The sequence below is a fragment of the Pseudonaja textilis genome, chromosome 9 (assembly GCF_049901715.1).
Source record: "Pseudonaja textilis isolate UNSWEBS1 chromosome 9, rPseTex1.2, whole genome shotgun sequence".
Classification (NCBI taxonomy): Eukaryota; Metazoa; Chordata; class Lepidosauria; order Squamata; family Elapidae; genus Pseudonaja; species Pseudonaja textilis.
In genome coordinates, this window is record NC_141998.1 from 17,144,411 (window position 1) to 17,162,189 (window position 17,779).

General features: G+C 39.4%; 1 protein-coding gene across 4 annotated transcripts in view; it reads right to left on the reverse strand.

Annotated features, from left to right (window-relative positions):
• Positions 1-17,779, reverse strand: part of KIRREL3 (kirre like nephrin family adhesion molecule 3) — a 704,205-nt gene that overhangs the window by 245,961 nt on the left and 440,465 nt on the right. For all 4 annotated transcript variants that reach the window (XM_087939024.1, XM_087939026.1, XM_087939025.1 and 1 more), the window contains exons 3-4: positions 15,737-15,886; positions 10,381-10,530 (exon numbers count right to left, since the gene is read on the reverse strand). In XM_087939024.1, the coding sequence (XP_087795150.1) occupies positions 10,381-10,530; positions 15,737-15,886 (300 nt within the window). The remainder of the gene's footprint in view (positions 1-10,380; positions 10,531-15,736; positions 15,887-17,779) is intronic.

Consider the following 17,779-nt stretch of genomic DNA (forward strand, 5'->3'; position numbering starts at 1 on the left):
GAAGGGTCCATGAATGTCCCCAGTCCAGGCTCACAAATACATGTGTTTATATTAGCTTTGAAGCGAGTTTTAATATGACAAGTCAAATGCATATATAATCCAGGATTTCAAAAGTTGAGATCCCAGGGCTGTATTCATCTCAAAAGCATACCTTGAACATCTCCAAAACTTACCACTGCTCTTAAGTATATGACAGAAAGAAGAAATTATTAAATAATGTGTTTATTATCCTCATGCAATTATGGTAATATAATATTAATTATGTTGGCATTAAAACTTGATTGCATTACATTATTTTTGACCTGATGCCACATACTACTTTGTTCTGACCTCTATGTGTCTGTGTGAGTATTCACACACAACACAACACAGAAATCTCTAAAATGCCAGCTCTTATTTTAATCAACTGGCTGTCACATCACAAAAAGGATGATGATGATGTCAATGAGATAACACCAAAGACCATAGAATTTTCCTTTTAAAAAAAACATATAATAGAAATCTACAAAATTAACTATCAGTCGGAAAAGAATCTAGAACATACAGTTCCTAGCTGGCATGGTGAAAAGGAGAAGGGTTTAAGCACTATGTTGCTGAAAATAAAACCTCAGCCATGGTAGACTGTTTTAACAAAGGCAAGGTTTGCCATCGCTAATGACACTGAAATATGCATCAACATAACAAGAAAGTTTTTGTCCATAAAATCTTTGTTTGACTTAGGAATGTCACATTGGCTTTTTTGTAAATTAAAGGAGGCAATCTTCACAAAGTTAAAATAGCTAGATCTTCACAATTTTTATTTAGTTCAGATTGTGGAAATTGTAAATGAGCCGAAAAGTCTGATTATCATAAGTGTTGGCCTTCTTCTCCTCATGTTCAGTGGAAGTCAAAATAAATGAGTATAGTGACGAACATTGCAGTGATGTGTTCAGAGTCTGTGCCACTTGTTTAAATGTGTAAAGAAAGCATAGGTTTGCATGCATATAATGGTCAATTTTTATTCTTTGCAAACATTGTAATTGTGTTAAATGTCAATGAACGACTATAAGGAAAGGACGACCCTTCCATCATCATCTTGTCTTCTTCTGTGGTCATGCTCTACTGGATATTTGTAACATTTTGGGAGTACTTTAATTCAATTTTGTCTGAATGTCCAAGGCTTGAATCAAACATGGCATAAGATGTTCAAAATCCTCAAATATCTACTCAGTAGCAAAGCTGAATTTAAATTGGTTTTCTCCTAAACATTTTGAAAACACTGAGCATACAGACAGGCATAGTTAAGCATTTATGAATCCATCTATTTTTCAGACTGAGAGTTAAGGATCTGTTTAAATTTTCACTCATGAAATCAATGAGATTCAAGGCAGCTCAGCTTTGGTTTGGCCAGGTCCATTAACTGCATCACTTCCCACTTTTCTTGTACCTCTGAAAATTTCTGTTTCATAAATAATTTGTGCTGATACTTTTTTGCCATGAATATTTTAATTTCTGAATAAACTTCATTCCCTCCATGAAGCCTTGTGAACCTTAAACATCCATTAAGGGATTGTTTGGTTTTTCTTATTGCAATACTTTAAAAAATGATTGGGAGGCAGCTGGTCTAGTCTATGGAGGAAGTAGTACCCATAAGAATAAACAAGAAGATTACTATTCAACTCTTTTCTCATTGTTTTCAACATGATTTGGCAGTTGAGAAAGCAAATACCAAAATGTTAGCTTTAGTGTGCAACAGATGTTCAACTTCTTTCAACAATGTGTAGAAAAACATTATTCAAGCACTCTTTACCTGAAGTGCTCAACCTAAACACTCGTCCCTCTAACTCCATTGCTTCTTTAATGTTGTCTGATGCAGATGCTCTTGTGTTGGCCGAGAACATCAAGAGTTGAGTAGACTTTATGCACATGGATATGTGATATCAATTGATGCAGGGAATCTGCTATATCAGGACCATGATATAGGAACCAACATAGCTTTGTTGTCAAAGTTTGCAGTTAATGCAGAAATACCTGCAGATATCAATATTATTTGAGTGACATTGGTGGGGTGGGGAAGGCTTAGCCAAATCATTCATTTCTTGGAATAGAATAGAATATTCAGAAAAAAATACAATAAATTAAAAGGTCCCTGAATAAGACTCCATACACTTGTTTCCATATCATCCATCTCAAAGTAAAAGCAGGGAAAAGGTACTAGTAGGATATAGACATATGCTATCTAAGCTTGGCTTCCAATGAAGTTATACATAATGGTTGTGCCTCAACATTTCTTGCAATGTTAATGTTTCTAGTGCTGGAACTAAGAGTAAATCTCATCTCTTGACTTCATCCAATTTTAAGACATATGAAAACAATTGCTAGGGTATCAATGCGTTCTTTAGATCACTCCCAACCCAAGCATTGTCTTTAGATGATGCTAGTTGGTAGTTCTTAGCTCATCAATACCATTGCTTGGGGTGAATTTGACAAGAGGGTGCTTTTAACTCCCTGCCAAGTTTGCAAATACTGAGTTAAAGAGACTTTCTCTCTATCTCAAGTTTGTTTGAACTTTTTATTTCACACAGAGCTTTCTGATGAACAGCATGAGCTAAGCATTTTTAAGTCACATTGATTTCTACGAGAGAGGCTTAAGCACATGCTTAACTATCCCTTCAGTTGAACTTAAAAAGACTCATCTTTGACAGGATCATGCCCAGTTCTAATAAATTTCAATCAATAGTCTTATTTCTAAATATACAGAATTCATTGAAAATGGCTATACCATGGTTGGCTTTAGTTTTGTGCTTTTTATTTCCACATTCTTCTCACCTGATGAGATCCATCCAGCTTTAAAATACAATTTTAAAAGATTGTGATCATTTTGGATCATTACTATAATCATCAAAGTTTTTTTTCCCCAATCTGAGACAAATACACCATTAGGGAAACATTGAGGGTCCATAGATTTTGATCCTCTTATACTGCAGTCAAATAGGTATAATAAAAAGTACTGTGACAATTCATTTTGCTTTGCATTCTTCTGCCTTCACTCACTTCTGACTCCCCATATAATAAAATGCATTCCCCTCCTTTCCGATCTGAAACACAATTCAAAGTTCATCAAGCAACGTAACTGTGGTGGCACAGTGGTTAGAATGCAGTACTGCAGGCTAATTCTGCTGACTGCAGGCTGCTGTTCAGCAGTTCGATTCTCACTGGCTCAAGGTTGATTCATCCTTCCATCCTTCTGAGGTCGGTAAAATGAGGACCCAGATTGTTTGAGGGCAATATGTTGATTCTGTAAACCACTTAGACAGGGCTGTGAAGTGCTATATAAGTGATATTGTTATTACAGGTTCCTAGAGGCTAAGTGAAGGAACTTTGCCAGAAACTCCCTCACTGGGATGAAGCATTGGAGGACAAAGTCTAGATTGCTCATACAAAAAATGGGTTGCTAATGGAAAGTTCACATGGCTTGCTGATGTTTCTTCTAAGTCTCAAGAGAGCAGTCTGAGATTCCCACTGGTTAAAGTGGGTTCTGAGTAGGGTTTTTGGAGAATTTCTCACAATTGACCCAAAATATTTGTTACTTTTTGTTTTATTGGTGGGGTTTTATTTTTGGGCCAATATCACACCGTTGAAGCAAGTGGAGATAGGTTAATTAATTAATTTTTGGAAACAGTATTGTCTCATTTGGGCCACCATTACTAGAAAATGGAGACCAGAGAGAGAAGACAAGGTGAAAAACTCTGGGAGCAACCGAGGAATCAACACAGTAAAAGCTGGCTTAATCTTCAATGTGACTGAATTTATTTCTAGAGTTAAACTCTTTGGGTAGAGAGGCTGAAGGGTGACACAGTGAGATCCTATCAAGTCCAATCCTTTATTTGGCAAGATTCTGGCCAAAGGATTGGACTTTTATTAGATGTCACTGTGTCAACCTTCTAACCTACTAGATATATCCTGAGAGATCGTAGGGTATGGTTGCTTTGAAGTTCTTCCCCTTTCCTTCCTTCAACTCTGGACTCTTCATCTGAGTCTCTGTCTGAGAAAATTTTGTGTTGCCAAAACTATCCCCCACCCACTTCTTTTCCAGATGCATATTCTATTACAGATGCCTTTGGAGTCTCTCTCACTCTCTCTCTTTCTTGATATAGGTATAAATATAAACATATGTAGAGATAGAGACAGAGATGTAGATATAGATGATATTAATATAAATTATATAGATGTAGATGCTATAGAGATAGATATAAATGAGATATATAGATTTATAGACAGCAAAAGAGATATAGATATAGAGATGATATAGATATAAATGATGTAGATAGAGATGATATAGATAAAAAATATAAATAGAGATGATATAGATATAAATAAATACAGAAAGAGAGATAGGGATAGATATAGATCTATAGCGATAGAGATGATAGAGACAGAGACGATATAGATATACAGTAAATACGGAGAGAGAGATTGGAATGGATAGATAAAGATAGATATAGATATTTGAACCCAAAGAAGCTGCTTGCTAGTGTGGCAGATTAGTTTTATAGCAGCCATGATACATTTTTTTTCCAAATTACATTCTCTCTGAAGCATCCACAGCAGTGTCCCTGCCTTCTATAAATGCAGCCACCACCCCTGTAAATAAAGAAGCATTGCAGGCTCTAGAAAAGATGGCTGGTCTCATTATCAGTCCCTGCACGGAATCCAAGCCTTGGTATCACCACAACCAGCAGGAAACAGGCAATTTTCTTCTTGCTGATTCCGGTATCTCTGCTTCCTCCAAATTTCCCTACCTCCAGCACTCGTGTCATTGCTATTTCTTTTCCTCCACCAAAGTTCCACTCTCCATTTTTCAGCTTGCTTCACTGGCTTCCCGAGACTGCATTAATGGCAATCACTTTGGATAAGCCCAGTCAGTCAGTCTCTTAGAGTGTCCCATCTGGTGACATGCAAGACATGCGGTCGTGAAATTCTTCAGGAAGCTGTAGCAGGGATATACTCCGGGGTGACTTCCATTTGATTATCTGAGACAACATGTTTGCTGTTAATAGACCGTAAATGTTTCTTCTCTGCTCTTCAACTTGCCCTTTCTTTCTTTCTTTCTTTCTTTCTTTCTTTCTTTCTTTCTTTCTTTCTTTCTTTCTTTCTTTCTTTCTTTCTTTCTTTCTTTCTTTCTTTTTTTGTGTCCCTTGGCTCATGGAGAAGAAAACCCAGAAGAAAAGGTGGAATGAAAAGCTAGTGGGACGGATCGATAATGGAAAAAAAAAAGATCACATTTCTATTTTGGTTTTCTGAACCGAAGAAACAAAGAAGTCAATTCATGCAGAATTCATATATTAGAAATGAATTTTATTCTCTTACGATTGTGTTGATGGCAGTAATGAAAAATTCACTCCATGTTTCTGTGGGTTATTTTGAAAATCAGAGGGCAGCAATAACACGGTCAATCTCTCTCCTCCACCAAATGCTTTCTTTGGAAAAAAAAGATGCAGCTTAATTTGGAAAAAAAGACGCAGCTTCATTTGCCAATGAATTATATTTGAAAGACTAAATGCTCAACAGGCATTTAGATTTAGAACTTGGTAAGGACTCTCAGAGATGGAAGAAAAGAAAATAGAAGGGCGGGAATGGAATATGCTGAAATAGGTCATGGTTTGCTGGTTCTTTGTTGTCCTTGGACAGCAGAGTCACTTGCCACTTGCCCTATCTATTTCCAATCAAAAAGATCATAAAATTATTCTGCCAACTGATTCAAATGTTATTTTTAGCACTGTATATCAGCCACAAACCCTTTGTTTGCAGAAATAGATCTTGGCCCTGGATTCTAAACGAGGAAATTTTCTGGATAGCACTATCTTAATTAAGTCCATCTTCATTTGAGAGACAATTCAAATGCAGAAGGGAGCTAAAAGAAAATTGACACTTCCTAGGAAGATCAAAAATAGTTCACCATGTTTTTTTTGAGCAAAAATGGTTACACACCCCGGAAAGTGTATTCACCTATACTATAATGCTAGGGTTGCAAAAGCCAACCATTTTTTGCAATGCACTGGATACTACCTTTCCTTATTATAACACATAAATATTTTCAGCTTTCATGAGTGATCCAAAAACCAAGTAAGGATTCTTTTTTTGCCTAGATCAGTCTGAAATCCCTTATTGTTGAATGCAGTAGTCAGTTATTATTCTTTTAAATCTTGTTTAGTTTAAGGAAGACTAATTCCTATACTGTAGGAAATTGCCTATATAATTTCACTTTTCCTAGTCAGGAGATTTTTTTGATTTCTTTCTGTTACATGTCATGGATGTTTCTCATTTGAAAGCATGATTTTTTTTTTAAAAAAATAAATGTTAGAGGAAATGCCACCCTGGTTATCTTTTGTATTAACTGTACAAAAATCCTTGCACTCATCAAGCTAAATGTCAGCCTTGGAAGCCAAATTTGTCAGCTGTCCCAGAACTGCACGGTGTGGTTCTGTTCATTATAAACTTTCTTTCTTAAGCAGCCTCCATTTTATTCCCAACTTGGAACTGAACCAGGGAGATTTTTCTTCCAACATAACTAAGCAGAGCAAAACTCAGAGAAAGATTTACTTAATAAAATTTCAATTACCAAATTTTTAAAAAACAGGAAGAAGAGAGGCGGAGCAAAGGGTAATTTCTCTCGTACTGAGATATTCTGATAGACATTTTGCTTCCAAATGTTTGGATTTCAGCAAAGTTGCAAAGAGCAGTCTGTGGTCGTGAGGGCACTGCTCCTGTTAACACTGTGCTGTAGCATTTATCAGGGCAAGCTCTGTGTCTCTTCTCCCCATGGATCTTCAGTAATAGAAAATGCACGCCTTTCTGAGATCAATTCATCGTACAATTGGCTAATGGATTAATATAGTCCAATCTGATCCATTTGGAAGTGAAACCTGTAGGATTCAATGGGACTTCCTTCAAAGTAAGTGTGCTTGACTGAAAATTTGCAGTTCACCTGAGATTTCTAAAGCACTTTTTCAAACCATTTCAATATCCCACTTTTTAGAAATTTGGCTCTCTGTTCTGCACACTTTTATTATTTGATAGTCAGAACATTGCTTGTACCTTTAAGAGGGGTTGGCCTGGTCATTCACATTCTTCTCCCTTTATCATATTCTAGGTTAACTAATCAATTCCTTTCAGAACTTCAGATGTAGTCTTGAATAGCATAGCAGTGTGGGCTTGCAGAAGAAGTGAGTGCCAAGCAGCAGGGATAATGAAGAGACCAAATTATGAACTTCCAGCATAATAGAGTGCTAAAACCATGACCCAACAGTCAGGTAATGAGCCAGTAAATACCGAGCAGAAGCCTCAGCCAATTCTAGCAAAAGAATAGTTCTGAATCCAAAGAGGGAGTTTGCGTGAGCCTCCACTTTAAGATGTAGCATTTCTCTAGGCACAGGAATGGTGCTGGATACATAAGATAATTACACACAATTGCAAAACATAACCCATTTCATCTTACATGGGAAAGGTAAAGTCTGCATATAGAAGTTTCAAGACATAGAAACAACTTGTAATATAGCAAAATGCATGCAAAATCTTCACATGAATTAATTTGCTGGAGAGGTTCTAGCTGTAATCCTGGAGAGAGCAGAAAGTAATTACTATTAAGTTCCTTGCATGAATAGCTTTCTTCCTGCAGAAAAAAAAATAAAATCTTACTACCTCCATACTCACTACAGTGGAGCAAAATACAGGAAGTCTTCATTGCTTTCTATCATCAATAGTTAGTCAAGCTATCCAACCAAGCTCCTCCCACAATCACAATCTATTTCGGAGGTATCAAACTCACATTGTCATGGCAGCACCACGTCATGTATCGGGACTTTTTCCCCCTTTGCTAAACCAGGCATGGACGTGGTCAGTGCATGATGCATCTGGCCTGTAGGCTGGGAGTTTGACAGTCCCGATCTATTTCCAACAGAAATATCTGGATTTTGGCAATCTGGCCCATTTGGCAACTGTGGGAAGCCCCCCCCCCCCACCTTGGAAAATGAAATAGTTTGGGAAATAATAAAAGAGGTAGAATATTATATTTCCCTAAAGGAGAAATGGAGAAACATGTTCTTAGAGACAGAAAACATCCCCCAGTCTTTCTTATTAGCCTGCAACAGATGCCCATTAAAAAAAATCCTGGGCTAGCCTTTTCACAAACAAAGCACCTTCACCTCCAGTGACGAGATTAAAATGTACATTCTTCCCCCCACCCAGATTCTAAGGACAGGGTGTAACCTTTTAGTCCAGGGATGTCAAACTCAAGGCCCAGCCCATGGGGTGTTTAGATCTGCCCTGTGAGGCTGCCCTGGAAACAGTGAAGGACAGTCCCCCATGGTGCATCTGCCAGCAATAATGGAGCTTGGGAGGGTTACTCATGGGTCCTCCTGAGCTCTGTTTTCACTGGCAGAGGGTTGTAGGAGGCTATCACAGATGAAAATGGAGCTCAGGAGCCTGTTTTCCCTGGCAGAACGCTTGGACCGCCACAGGCATCCCTGATATGATTGACCCTGGCCACGCCTACTCCCAGGCTCTGAGGTCAAACACAACCCTGATGCGGCCCTCAATGAAATCGAGTTTGACACCCCTGTTTTAGAACATAATAGGATTAACTCACCACCATTAGAATAGCAAAAGACACCAAGCTCACTGCATTGCACAATCCCTGTAGCATTTCTATAAAAATCCTTGCACTCATCAAGCTAAATTTGTCAGTTGTCCCAGAATTGCACACTGTGGTTCTGTTCATTAATAAACTTTCTTTCTTAAGCAGCCTCCATTTTATTCCTGGCTTGGAACTGAACCAGATGGATTTTTCTTCCAACACAACTAAGGTCAGCAAAACCCAGAGAAAGATTTACTTAATAAAAGGAGAGAGGGATTTCTTTGCTAGAAGGTGCCAATGAAGATCTTTCATCCAACCAGACTAATAATAAATGGAGAACACAAACTACACGCAATCAAAATATAAAAACTCTCACTGGAAAACTTTCCCAGGATACACAATGTCCATGGCTACATTGCACACAATTCTCTTATTTCCAATTTATTAGTAAGCTCCCTCTATACCTTTGTAATATAGAAGATCCTATTCATTGAGATGATAATGAATCAACATTAGTTCCCATTTTCTCTTTCCTACAGACTCCACTGATAAAACACTTTTCAATCACAATAGCATCTCAGCTTTTAGTAGCTGCAGGGAATTATTCTAGTATATTTTTTGTCTGGGTTTGTGTACATAAATCTTGTTCCTGTCAGTTACTCATTCAGAATCATCAGGATCCATTATAAATCAAAATCAGACAAAATGATACTTCTTAATCAAGAGGTTGTGTTTTTTCTTTTAGGTTTTTTTGTTTAACTTGCCTCTTCCAAGATATTGAGATGGTGGTTTGGTACTGAAAAACTAAAAGTGAAGGACATTGTTCAAAAGCCATTGTAATGTAAATAAGGTAAGATTTGGTTGAAGGGCCACATTCAGGGGCATATCCAACTCTGACCTTCAACAAAAGAGGAATTTCAATATGTTTAAATTTCATATGTTCAGCAAGAGAGGTTGTTTACGAGTTTTCCTTCAGTCTTCATCTCTCAACGGATTAGAGAAAATAGCTGCCTAAACGAGGGTAAACTGGGTGCCCCACTTAAATTTGGGTAAGAACCTGGCAGTTACAATGGGTAGGAGGGTGATGCAAACACGAAGGGTTTTTTTGTTTGTTTGGGGTTGGGGGTTAATGGAAGAGGTTTTACAGTAGCTCTTTCTACTGTGGGAAGCCGATGTTTGCATTCAAAGTTTCCACATGTTTGATGCCTTAAAGGGGAAGAAGAAGGCAACTTGAATTTTCAGCAATTACGGTCAAAGAGTGCCAAAGAATGTGAGTCTTGACATGCAGATTTTGGGGTCTTGACAAACCCCTTCTGCTTCAAAGACTCGAGTTTCTTTTCCTGTAGCTGTTTTGTCAGTCTATCAATATTTTTAGGACTTAGCAGTGTTATATGTCTTTACACAGCCATTTCTGCATTCCTTCCCTTAATACCTGCACATCCTTATCTATACGGTGACAAGGTCTCATTATGTCTTCACCCCCATCTCTGATCGCAGCTATGCCCGGCATTGCCATTAAGGAGAAGGAGGAAGAAACATATCACAGGACTGCCATTTTCACCTACCTTTCTCTCTCTCTTGAGTGTTGACTTCCCCCGAATCGCCTTCAGGCAATTCATTTGAAATAAGCCAGGCCATTCTTACGATGTAATGCCATCCTGTGTTCTGAAAGCCAGGTGCTCATTTCAAAGAACATTTCATTCATTTCCCACTCAGGGAAGGAAATAAATCCTATCATTTCCCTTAGAAAAAAATGGCATCCCTACCAAGAACGGTCAGCCGGGCTGGTCTGGAACGGATGGCCGCTTGAATGGCTTGGCACTCATATACTGCATCATCTTGGAGATCTGCTCTCAGGATCTTCAGGTGATGCTCCCCCGAGAGGTGATCCCCCACCACCAAATAGCGTGGATAACCTGTGGGGCACATAATGGAACCAGAATTGGAGCTAATAAGTAGCAAGTGTATACTGACACCCCCACTCCCAACCAAGCACTCTGGAATAACACAAAGTCCACTAGACAAGACTGTTCATGTCATGCCCTCTATAGCCCTTTTCAGATGCTGATATTTTTTTTTTTAAAGAATGACATAATGAGCCTTAAAAAAAAGTTGGATCACGTCTTCCTATTCTTTTTCTAAATCTTCACTTCAAGATCTTCCAAACCCATCCAGTCTTCTGGAGCATTAAACCCAACCCCATCCTTCTTCTTTTGAAGATATCCACAAAACAGAACAGAACAGAATAACAGGGTTGGAAGGGAGCTTGGAGGTCTTCTAGTCCAACCTCCTGCTTATACCATTTCAGACAAATGGTAGTCCAATCCCTTCTTAAAATCTTCCAGTGTTGGAGCATTTACAACTTCTGGAGACAAATAGTTCCACTGATTAATTGTTCTGATTGTAAGGAAATTTCTCCTTAGTTCTAGGTAGTTTCTCTCTCTGACTAGCTTCCATCCACTGCTTCTTATCTTGTCCTGCCTTCAGGTGCTTTGGAGAATACCTCTTCTTTGTGGCAACCACTGAGATATTGGAACACTGTTATCTTGTTACTACTAGTCCTTCTTTTCATTAAGCTAGACATACCCAATTCCTGCAACCATTCTTCGTATGTTTTAGCCTCCAGTCCCCTAATCATCTTTGTTGCTCATCTCTGCACTCTTTTCTAGAGTCTCAACATCTTTTTTACATCGTGGTGACCAAAACTGGATGCAGCATTCCAAGTGTGGTCTTATCAAGGCATTATAAAGTGGTGTTAATACTTGATGTGATCTTGATTCTATCCCTCTGTTAATGCAGTCTAGGATTGTGTTGTTTTTTTGGGCAGTTGCAGCACACGGCTGGCTCATGTTTAAGTGATTGTCCAGTAGGATTCCAAGATCCCTCTCATAGTTTCTACTATAGAGCTAGGTCCCGCCTATACTGTACCTGTGCATATGGCTTTTCTTGCCTATGATTCCTCTTAAAAATAAATTGGGGAACCCTCGAACTGGAGCACAGGGAAGGAAGGAAGGAAGAAAGTAATTTGATGCTACTGATAAACCAAAATAATATTTTGAAGGCAATCTGAAGAAGGAAAGTTAGCGCCAAATAAATAAGTTCAACTGTTTTTTTAAAACCCACTCAACAGGTTTGTTTTCAAAGCTACACATTCTTTCAGAATAAGGACAAGTAGGTGACAAAGAAGAAAAGCCCTCATCTACTGCAGGAACTGTATCATTTAAAAATCATTTTTCAACTCTCTTCTCCTACTTTCTTGTGTCTACTGAGTGGCCCTTGTTGTTTTGTGTAGTTTTGCTCTGTTTTGAGTAAAAGAGGACTCTTAAGAAGACAACTTCTGTAATGCCCAGAAGAGAATGTTAGGCACCACAATCTATACTTGGGATAGTTTAGGCCAAAAAGAACCATTTAGACACTTCAAACGTTAAACATACTGGTGGGAATCCATCTTTAGAAGAAAGTTGAAGGACAGCCTTTCATTTTACAAAGTACCCCAAGGACTTTATTCAAACTGTCTTTGTTGTGTGGAAACTTCGTCCTCCTCATCCCAGCATCTTGAATGAAGGTTACCTTCTTTGCTTCTTTGTTTACCAAATACTGGACTTATATGGAGAAGAGGGCATTATTAACTGTTTGACAGCAGAGATTTAGTAGGATCTTGATGGGGCAATTAGCATTTTTAATTTCATCTTTCCAGTTTTCCAAGGGACGGAAAGGTCAGAGACCTCCCTAAATTTCACTTCTTCTCAAGTTATATTGTTAATGAATTGCAAGACAGAAGTATCTTGGCATTAACCTATATGCTTTTGAGGCCTTTCCCCCCTCACAAGCTAGCAACAGCAAGATTTGCTCTCATGAACCGCGAGAAAAACAAATGAAGAGTTTGTTTGTATTTAGTTAATTAGATGACTAGCTGAGCCGGAATTCCACAAGCAGGCAGAACCCCAGCTTGCTAAATCAGACCCAGGAAAGCTAAATTGCTCAAATTATTCAGAATCAGATGTCAACCACATTAGCTCTTGTTACCCATTTTAAGGTTTCCTCAAATTGGAGCAGGCAGAGGACTGACTGTTTCAAATATAATAGCAATATGCACTGTGCAGCTTCCACCAGCAAGAGGGTATGAAAGAAGGTGGTGGATGACCTTAAATCTCGAAATGCAGACAAGGAAGCTTAGTAAGGAGAACAGGAACATTTTTTAAATAAGCTAACTCAGCAAAAAAAACAAAACACAAAATTTGGAACAGAATTCGGCTTGTGTAATGCCCTGAAGCTGATTAGGTCCCTCTTGAATGCATAGATCACTCCCTTAGGTATGTTAAGAGAAAAGGACTCTCACATCATTGCTCTGAAGCCTGGAGCAGGATTCCCATTTTATAGCAAATTCTCAAGGCTCTGTTTATAAGTATGCCATACACTGGGATGTTTGTAACTGGCACACAGTTGTTTAAAGTTTGGTTCTTATCATAAGCAAAAGCAGCCACCAAGGGTCTGCTTATTTCTATGATAGGATATAAATCTGACAGATAAAGTTATTATTCTTGATTAAACTTCCACAAGTTTAAAAAGGTGTTCTAGTCTCTCGAGGCCTTAGCTGGCTCACAACAAAATTAAGAAATGCTCAAGGTATTCAGAGCAAGGGTGACCAGCCTTAACCTCCTTCCTCTAGCGCCTTCTGAGATCAGGAGTGTTAAGTTTGGGAAAAGAGAGGCTGAACCAGAGCATGAGTGCAACAATACTTTATTATAACAATAAAGGGCTGACCATGCTTGCCAAGCCGGGAACTGGCTCGCAGCGATCAGCAACTGGTTGGACCCCGCAGCCTGCTTTTATAGCTGGCTGCTGGGGAGAACCAACCGATGAGTGAAGGGGAAGAACGCCCCCGCAAAGTGAATGGACCTGAGTGAGAACTCCTAGGGTTCTCAGAACATAACAAGGAGTAGAAGTGGTATTCAGCAGGTTCTGACCAGTTTCGGAGAACTGGCAAATACCACTTCTGACTGCCCCCCACTCTATTCTCTGCCTCCTGAGTCCCATCTGATTGGCTGGGTCTTTTTTTGTTGCCCTGCACAGGAGAATGGAGCTGGAAAGCAGGTTAGTGGGGTGGGGAGGGAATGGGATTTTGCAGTATCCTTCCCCTGCCAGGCCCACCCAGCCATGCCCACAGAACCGGTAGTAAAAAAAAGTGAATCCCACCACTGATCAGGAGATAGGATTTTTGCAGTGGAAAACAAAGAAATTAAGGTAGGGCTTATTTTTATTTTATTTTTTAATCCCATCTTTATAACTTTATAATGTAAAAGCTGTGAATGGATATAATACTCCTTCCTCTTCCAATTTTCTCCAAAACAACAACTTAGTGAGGTGAGAGAAAGGACTGGTCCAAAGGCACTCAGCTGGCACTGATGCCCAAGGCAGGACTAAAACTCAAAGTCACCCAACTGGACTTTATGGCTGAGGTGGGACTAGAACTCCTGGTCTCTAGCATGGTACCTTAACCACTAGACCAAATTGGTTCTCAGTGCACCTAAGCACTTCCCTAAACACAAATGTTTGAAAATCAGGGAAGAACCAGAGTAGCTTGGTCTGAACCACTTCAGTGACAGACAGTTTGGTCTAGTAGATAAGGCACTGGACCAAAGTTGGGGGAAAGGATATTCTAGAACATTGGGCGCTATCTAACAAAATGAAATTCAATGATGAAAAAAAAGTAAGGTTCTATATTTAGGAAAGAAAAACCATATGCACAGGTACAGTACATGTGTTACCTGGCTCAATAGTAGTAACTGTGAGAGGGATCTTGGAGTCCTAGTGGACAATCATTTAAATATGAGCCAGCCGTGTGTTGCAAATGCCAAAAAAAGCCAACACAGTTCTAGGCTGCATAAACAGAGGGAAAGAATCACGATCACGTGAAGTGTTAATATCACTTTATAAGGCCTTGGTAAGGCCACACTTGGAATACTGCATCCAGTTTTGGTTCTCACAATATAAAAAGCATGTTGAGACTCTAGAAAGAGTGCAGAGAAGAGCAACAAAGATGATTAGGGGACTGGAGACTAAAACATAAAAGAATGGTTGCTGGAATTGGGTATGTCTAATTTGATGAAAAGAAGGACCAGGGGAGACATGATAACAAGGTTCCAATATCTCAGGGGCTGCCAGAAAGAAGAGGGAGTCAAGCTATTCTCCAAAGCACATGAGGACAGGACAAGAAGCAATGGGTGGAAAGTAATCAAAGAGAGAAGCAACTTAGAACTAAGGAGAAATTTCCTTACAGTTAGAACAATTAATCAGTGGAACAACTTGCCTCCAGCTTTGTAAATTGTAAATGCTCCAACACTGGAAGTTTTTAAGAAAAGATTTGTCTGAAATCGTGTAGGGTTTCCTGCCTGAGCAGGAGGTTGGACTAGAAGACCTCCAAGGTCCCTTCTAACTCTATTATTCTAATTCTGATTCTGCACAAAGCCAGCCAAATCTTTGGCTTGTCACGTTCTCTCAGCCACATGGAAAAGGCAGTGGCAAACCACTTCCAAAAATGTATCTAAGAAAACTGCAGTGAATTATCCATGTAGTTACTGGGCCTTGCGCCCACCCTCCTTGTGGTTGTCAAAAGTATGGCTAAACATATAACCAGGAAAAAGTGTTTGCTTTGTGGTGAGGAGAGATGTGTGTGTGTGTGCATTGCGTACATTGGAAGTTCACTGTATTGCTTTTGATTAGCATATAACCGGAGCCGTCTGGGGTAGGTAAGGATAATTTTTTTATTAACAACCCCCCGTAATCCCTTGTGGGGTGGAGTCTGGGCAAGTGAACGGAGCTAGCAGAGTGTTTTAATGTCTGGATGCCCTTCCTGTCGCCAGTGCAGAGTTTTGTTCAGCAGATACATTCTCAATGTGCCTAGAGAGAGAGAGAAATATCTGCCTCTACCTAGGATCGAACTCACAGCCTCCTGATTGTGAGGCGAGAGCTCCATCTCTAGGCCACCGCAACACTCGTGATCTGGCTAAATGAAAGTAAAAATATTTAACAAACAAGTAAGAATTGCTTGACAGTGCAGCAGAGATGTGGAGCATATAAATGCAATGAATAAATATATTTTTTTTAAAAAAATATTCTTACTGGAGAGATCCCTTCCTACTCCAAGGGCAAGTCCATCTTTAATCCATAGCACAATTCCATTATATTCGGGAATAGCACACAGGAGGGTCACGGGTTGTCCAGCAATCACCACCTGGTCCTGAGGTTGCTGCGTAAAAGAAGATGCTGAACCTGGAGAAAGAGATAAGAAGCAGAATGAACGTGGCTTGAAACACTAATGGGATGAAGCTTCTCACATCTGAAAAGCAGAATAAGATCTTCGAGCATCATTAAATTACTTCATTTCCAGAGTTTCCATAATACACATCGAATTAGTGCTGTTGGCAAGTCAAACTCTTCTTGTTTTGTTTTTTTTTAAATTTGTTTTCACATGCCTCTAAATTTTGTGATCATAGTGTCATCTCAAAAACACATCCAAGTACAAATTTTGGATTGTGAAGAATGTTTTTTTTAGCATTAATACATGCTGGGATGTCGCTTTCAAGATAAACAGTACCTGTGTGAAACATTTTCATGAGTTTCTCAAAGAAAGAAAAAGCAGGTTATGTGGATTGGATAAAAATGGATGCTGAAAGACATGTCTCCAGTCCCATTCAAAGAAAACTGTTCCGATCCACTATAATCCAGGAAAGCCTCTCTTAAATTGGTGCCTTCCATGTATATCGGACACAATTTACAGAATCAAATCAAATCAAACCCATCTTTCTTACAGTCATTAAAACAGCATAGATTTTTTTTAAAAAAAGTCCACTCCGTGTGGGAATGTGCCATTTTGGGGAAGGGAGATCCAGGAAGTGCCAAAAACAGAAATATGAACCCTGTGAAATATTAAATATTCCTGTGAATAAAATGAGTGAAACGGAAATGTGGCTTGTAGGTCATGGTGGAATGCAAGAAGCTTTTGTGGCTCTTTGCAAACTCTACCATCACAGATCTGAGTCATATCACAAAGCCGGAAGAGATGGAATATCGCCTGGTTGCCTAGGCAACCAGGTGATTTCCCCTGCTGTTCCCTCACAGGCTGCAGCAAGGCTTGAAGTGATGAGCGGTATAAGCATGCCCTTGTTGTCTAGGCAACACAAGGATGAGCTCCCTTCCACTGGCCTAAGCATAACGAGCGACTTTTGTCTTTTTTGAAAATCCCCCTCTCTCTCAGGCAATGAAAAAGATGGAGACATTTTTAGTCAAGAATGAATCCAGAGAAACGTGTATGTAATTTAGCTTCAGGAGCTTAGCCTACAATTTTCCAACATAATTGGCTTCCCTATTTAACTTTTCTTGCTTTAAGGAAGGTTTTCCCCTCCCTCTAACATTCAACTAGCATTACCTTCCCATGATTTAAGGCTACCATTTCAGGTCCAACACTCTGGGGCATTAAGGAACCTTTTTTGGCAGGGATATCACAATGCATACAGTCGCTTTCCTCAGTCTTGCTCATTTTGTAATATATCTGTGAATTCTAATTTCAAACACTTCCTGAGTTACCTAGAACTGGATATTTCATGAGGACCTTGGTGCTCTCGGAGTGGGATTGTTTTCTTGCAGATGTTTCATTACCCAACAAGGTAACATCAACATCACTGCTACATATTTGGGTGGTGAAGAAAACAACCAAACTCAAAGAGCACCAAGGACCCCACAGTTCACCCCTGAGCTACAAATAATATCTTCTTTTAAATATTTCATGAGGTGGCATCTCAAACAATATAAGAAGGCTCCTGTTAGAGTCAGAGCTACCTAGCAATAGCACCAGCACTTAGATTTATATACTGCTTCACAGCGCTTTGCAGCCCTCTTGAAGCGGTTTACAGAGTCAGCCTCTTTCCCCCAACAATCTGGGTCCTCATTTTACCCACCTCAGAAGGATGGAAGGCTGAGTCAACCTTGAGCCTGGTGAGATTTGAATTGCCAAATTGCAGGTAACTGGCAGTCAGCAGAAGTAGCCTGCAGTACTACGCTCTAACCACTGCACCACCGTAGCCTTTCATTCTGCTTCCCGCATAGTAATCTCCCACTGCCATGATGCTTCCAAAAAGCAAGGAGGGTAAGAAAGGGAGAAGGTTC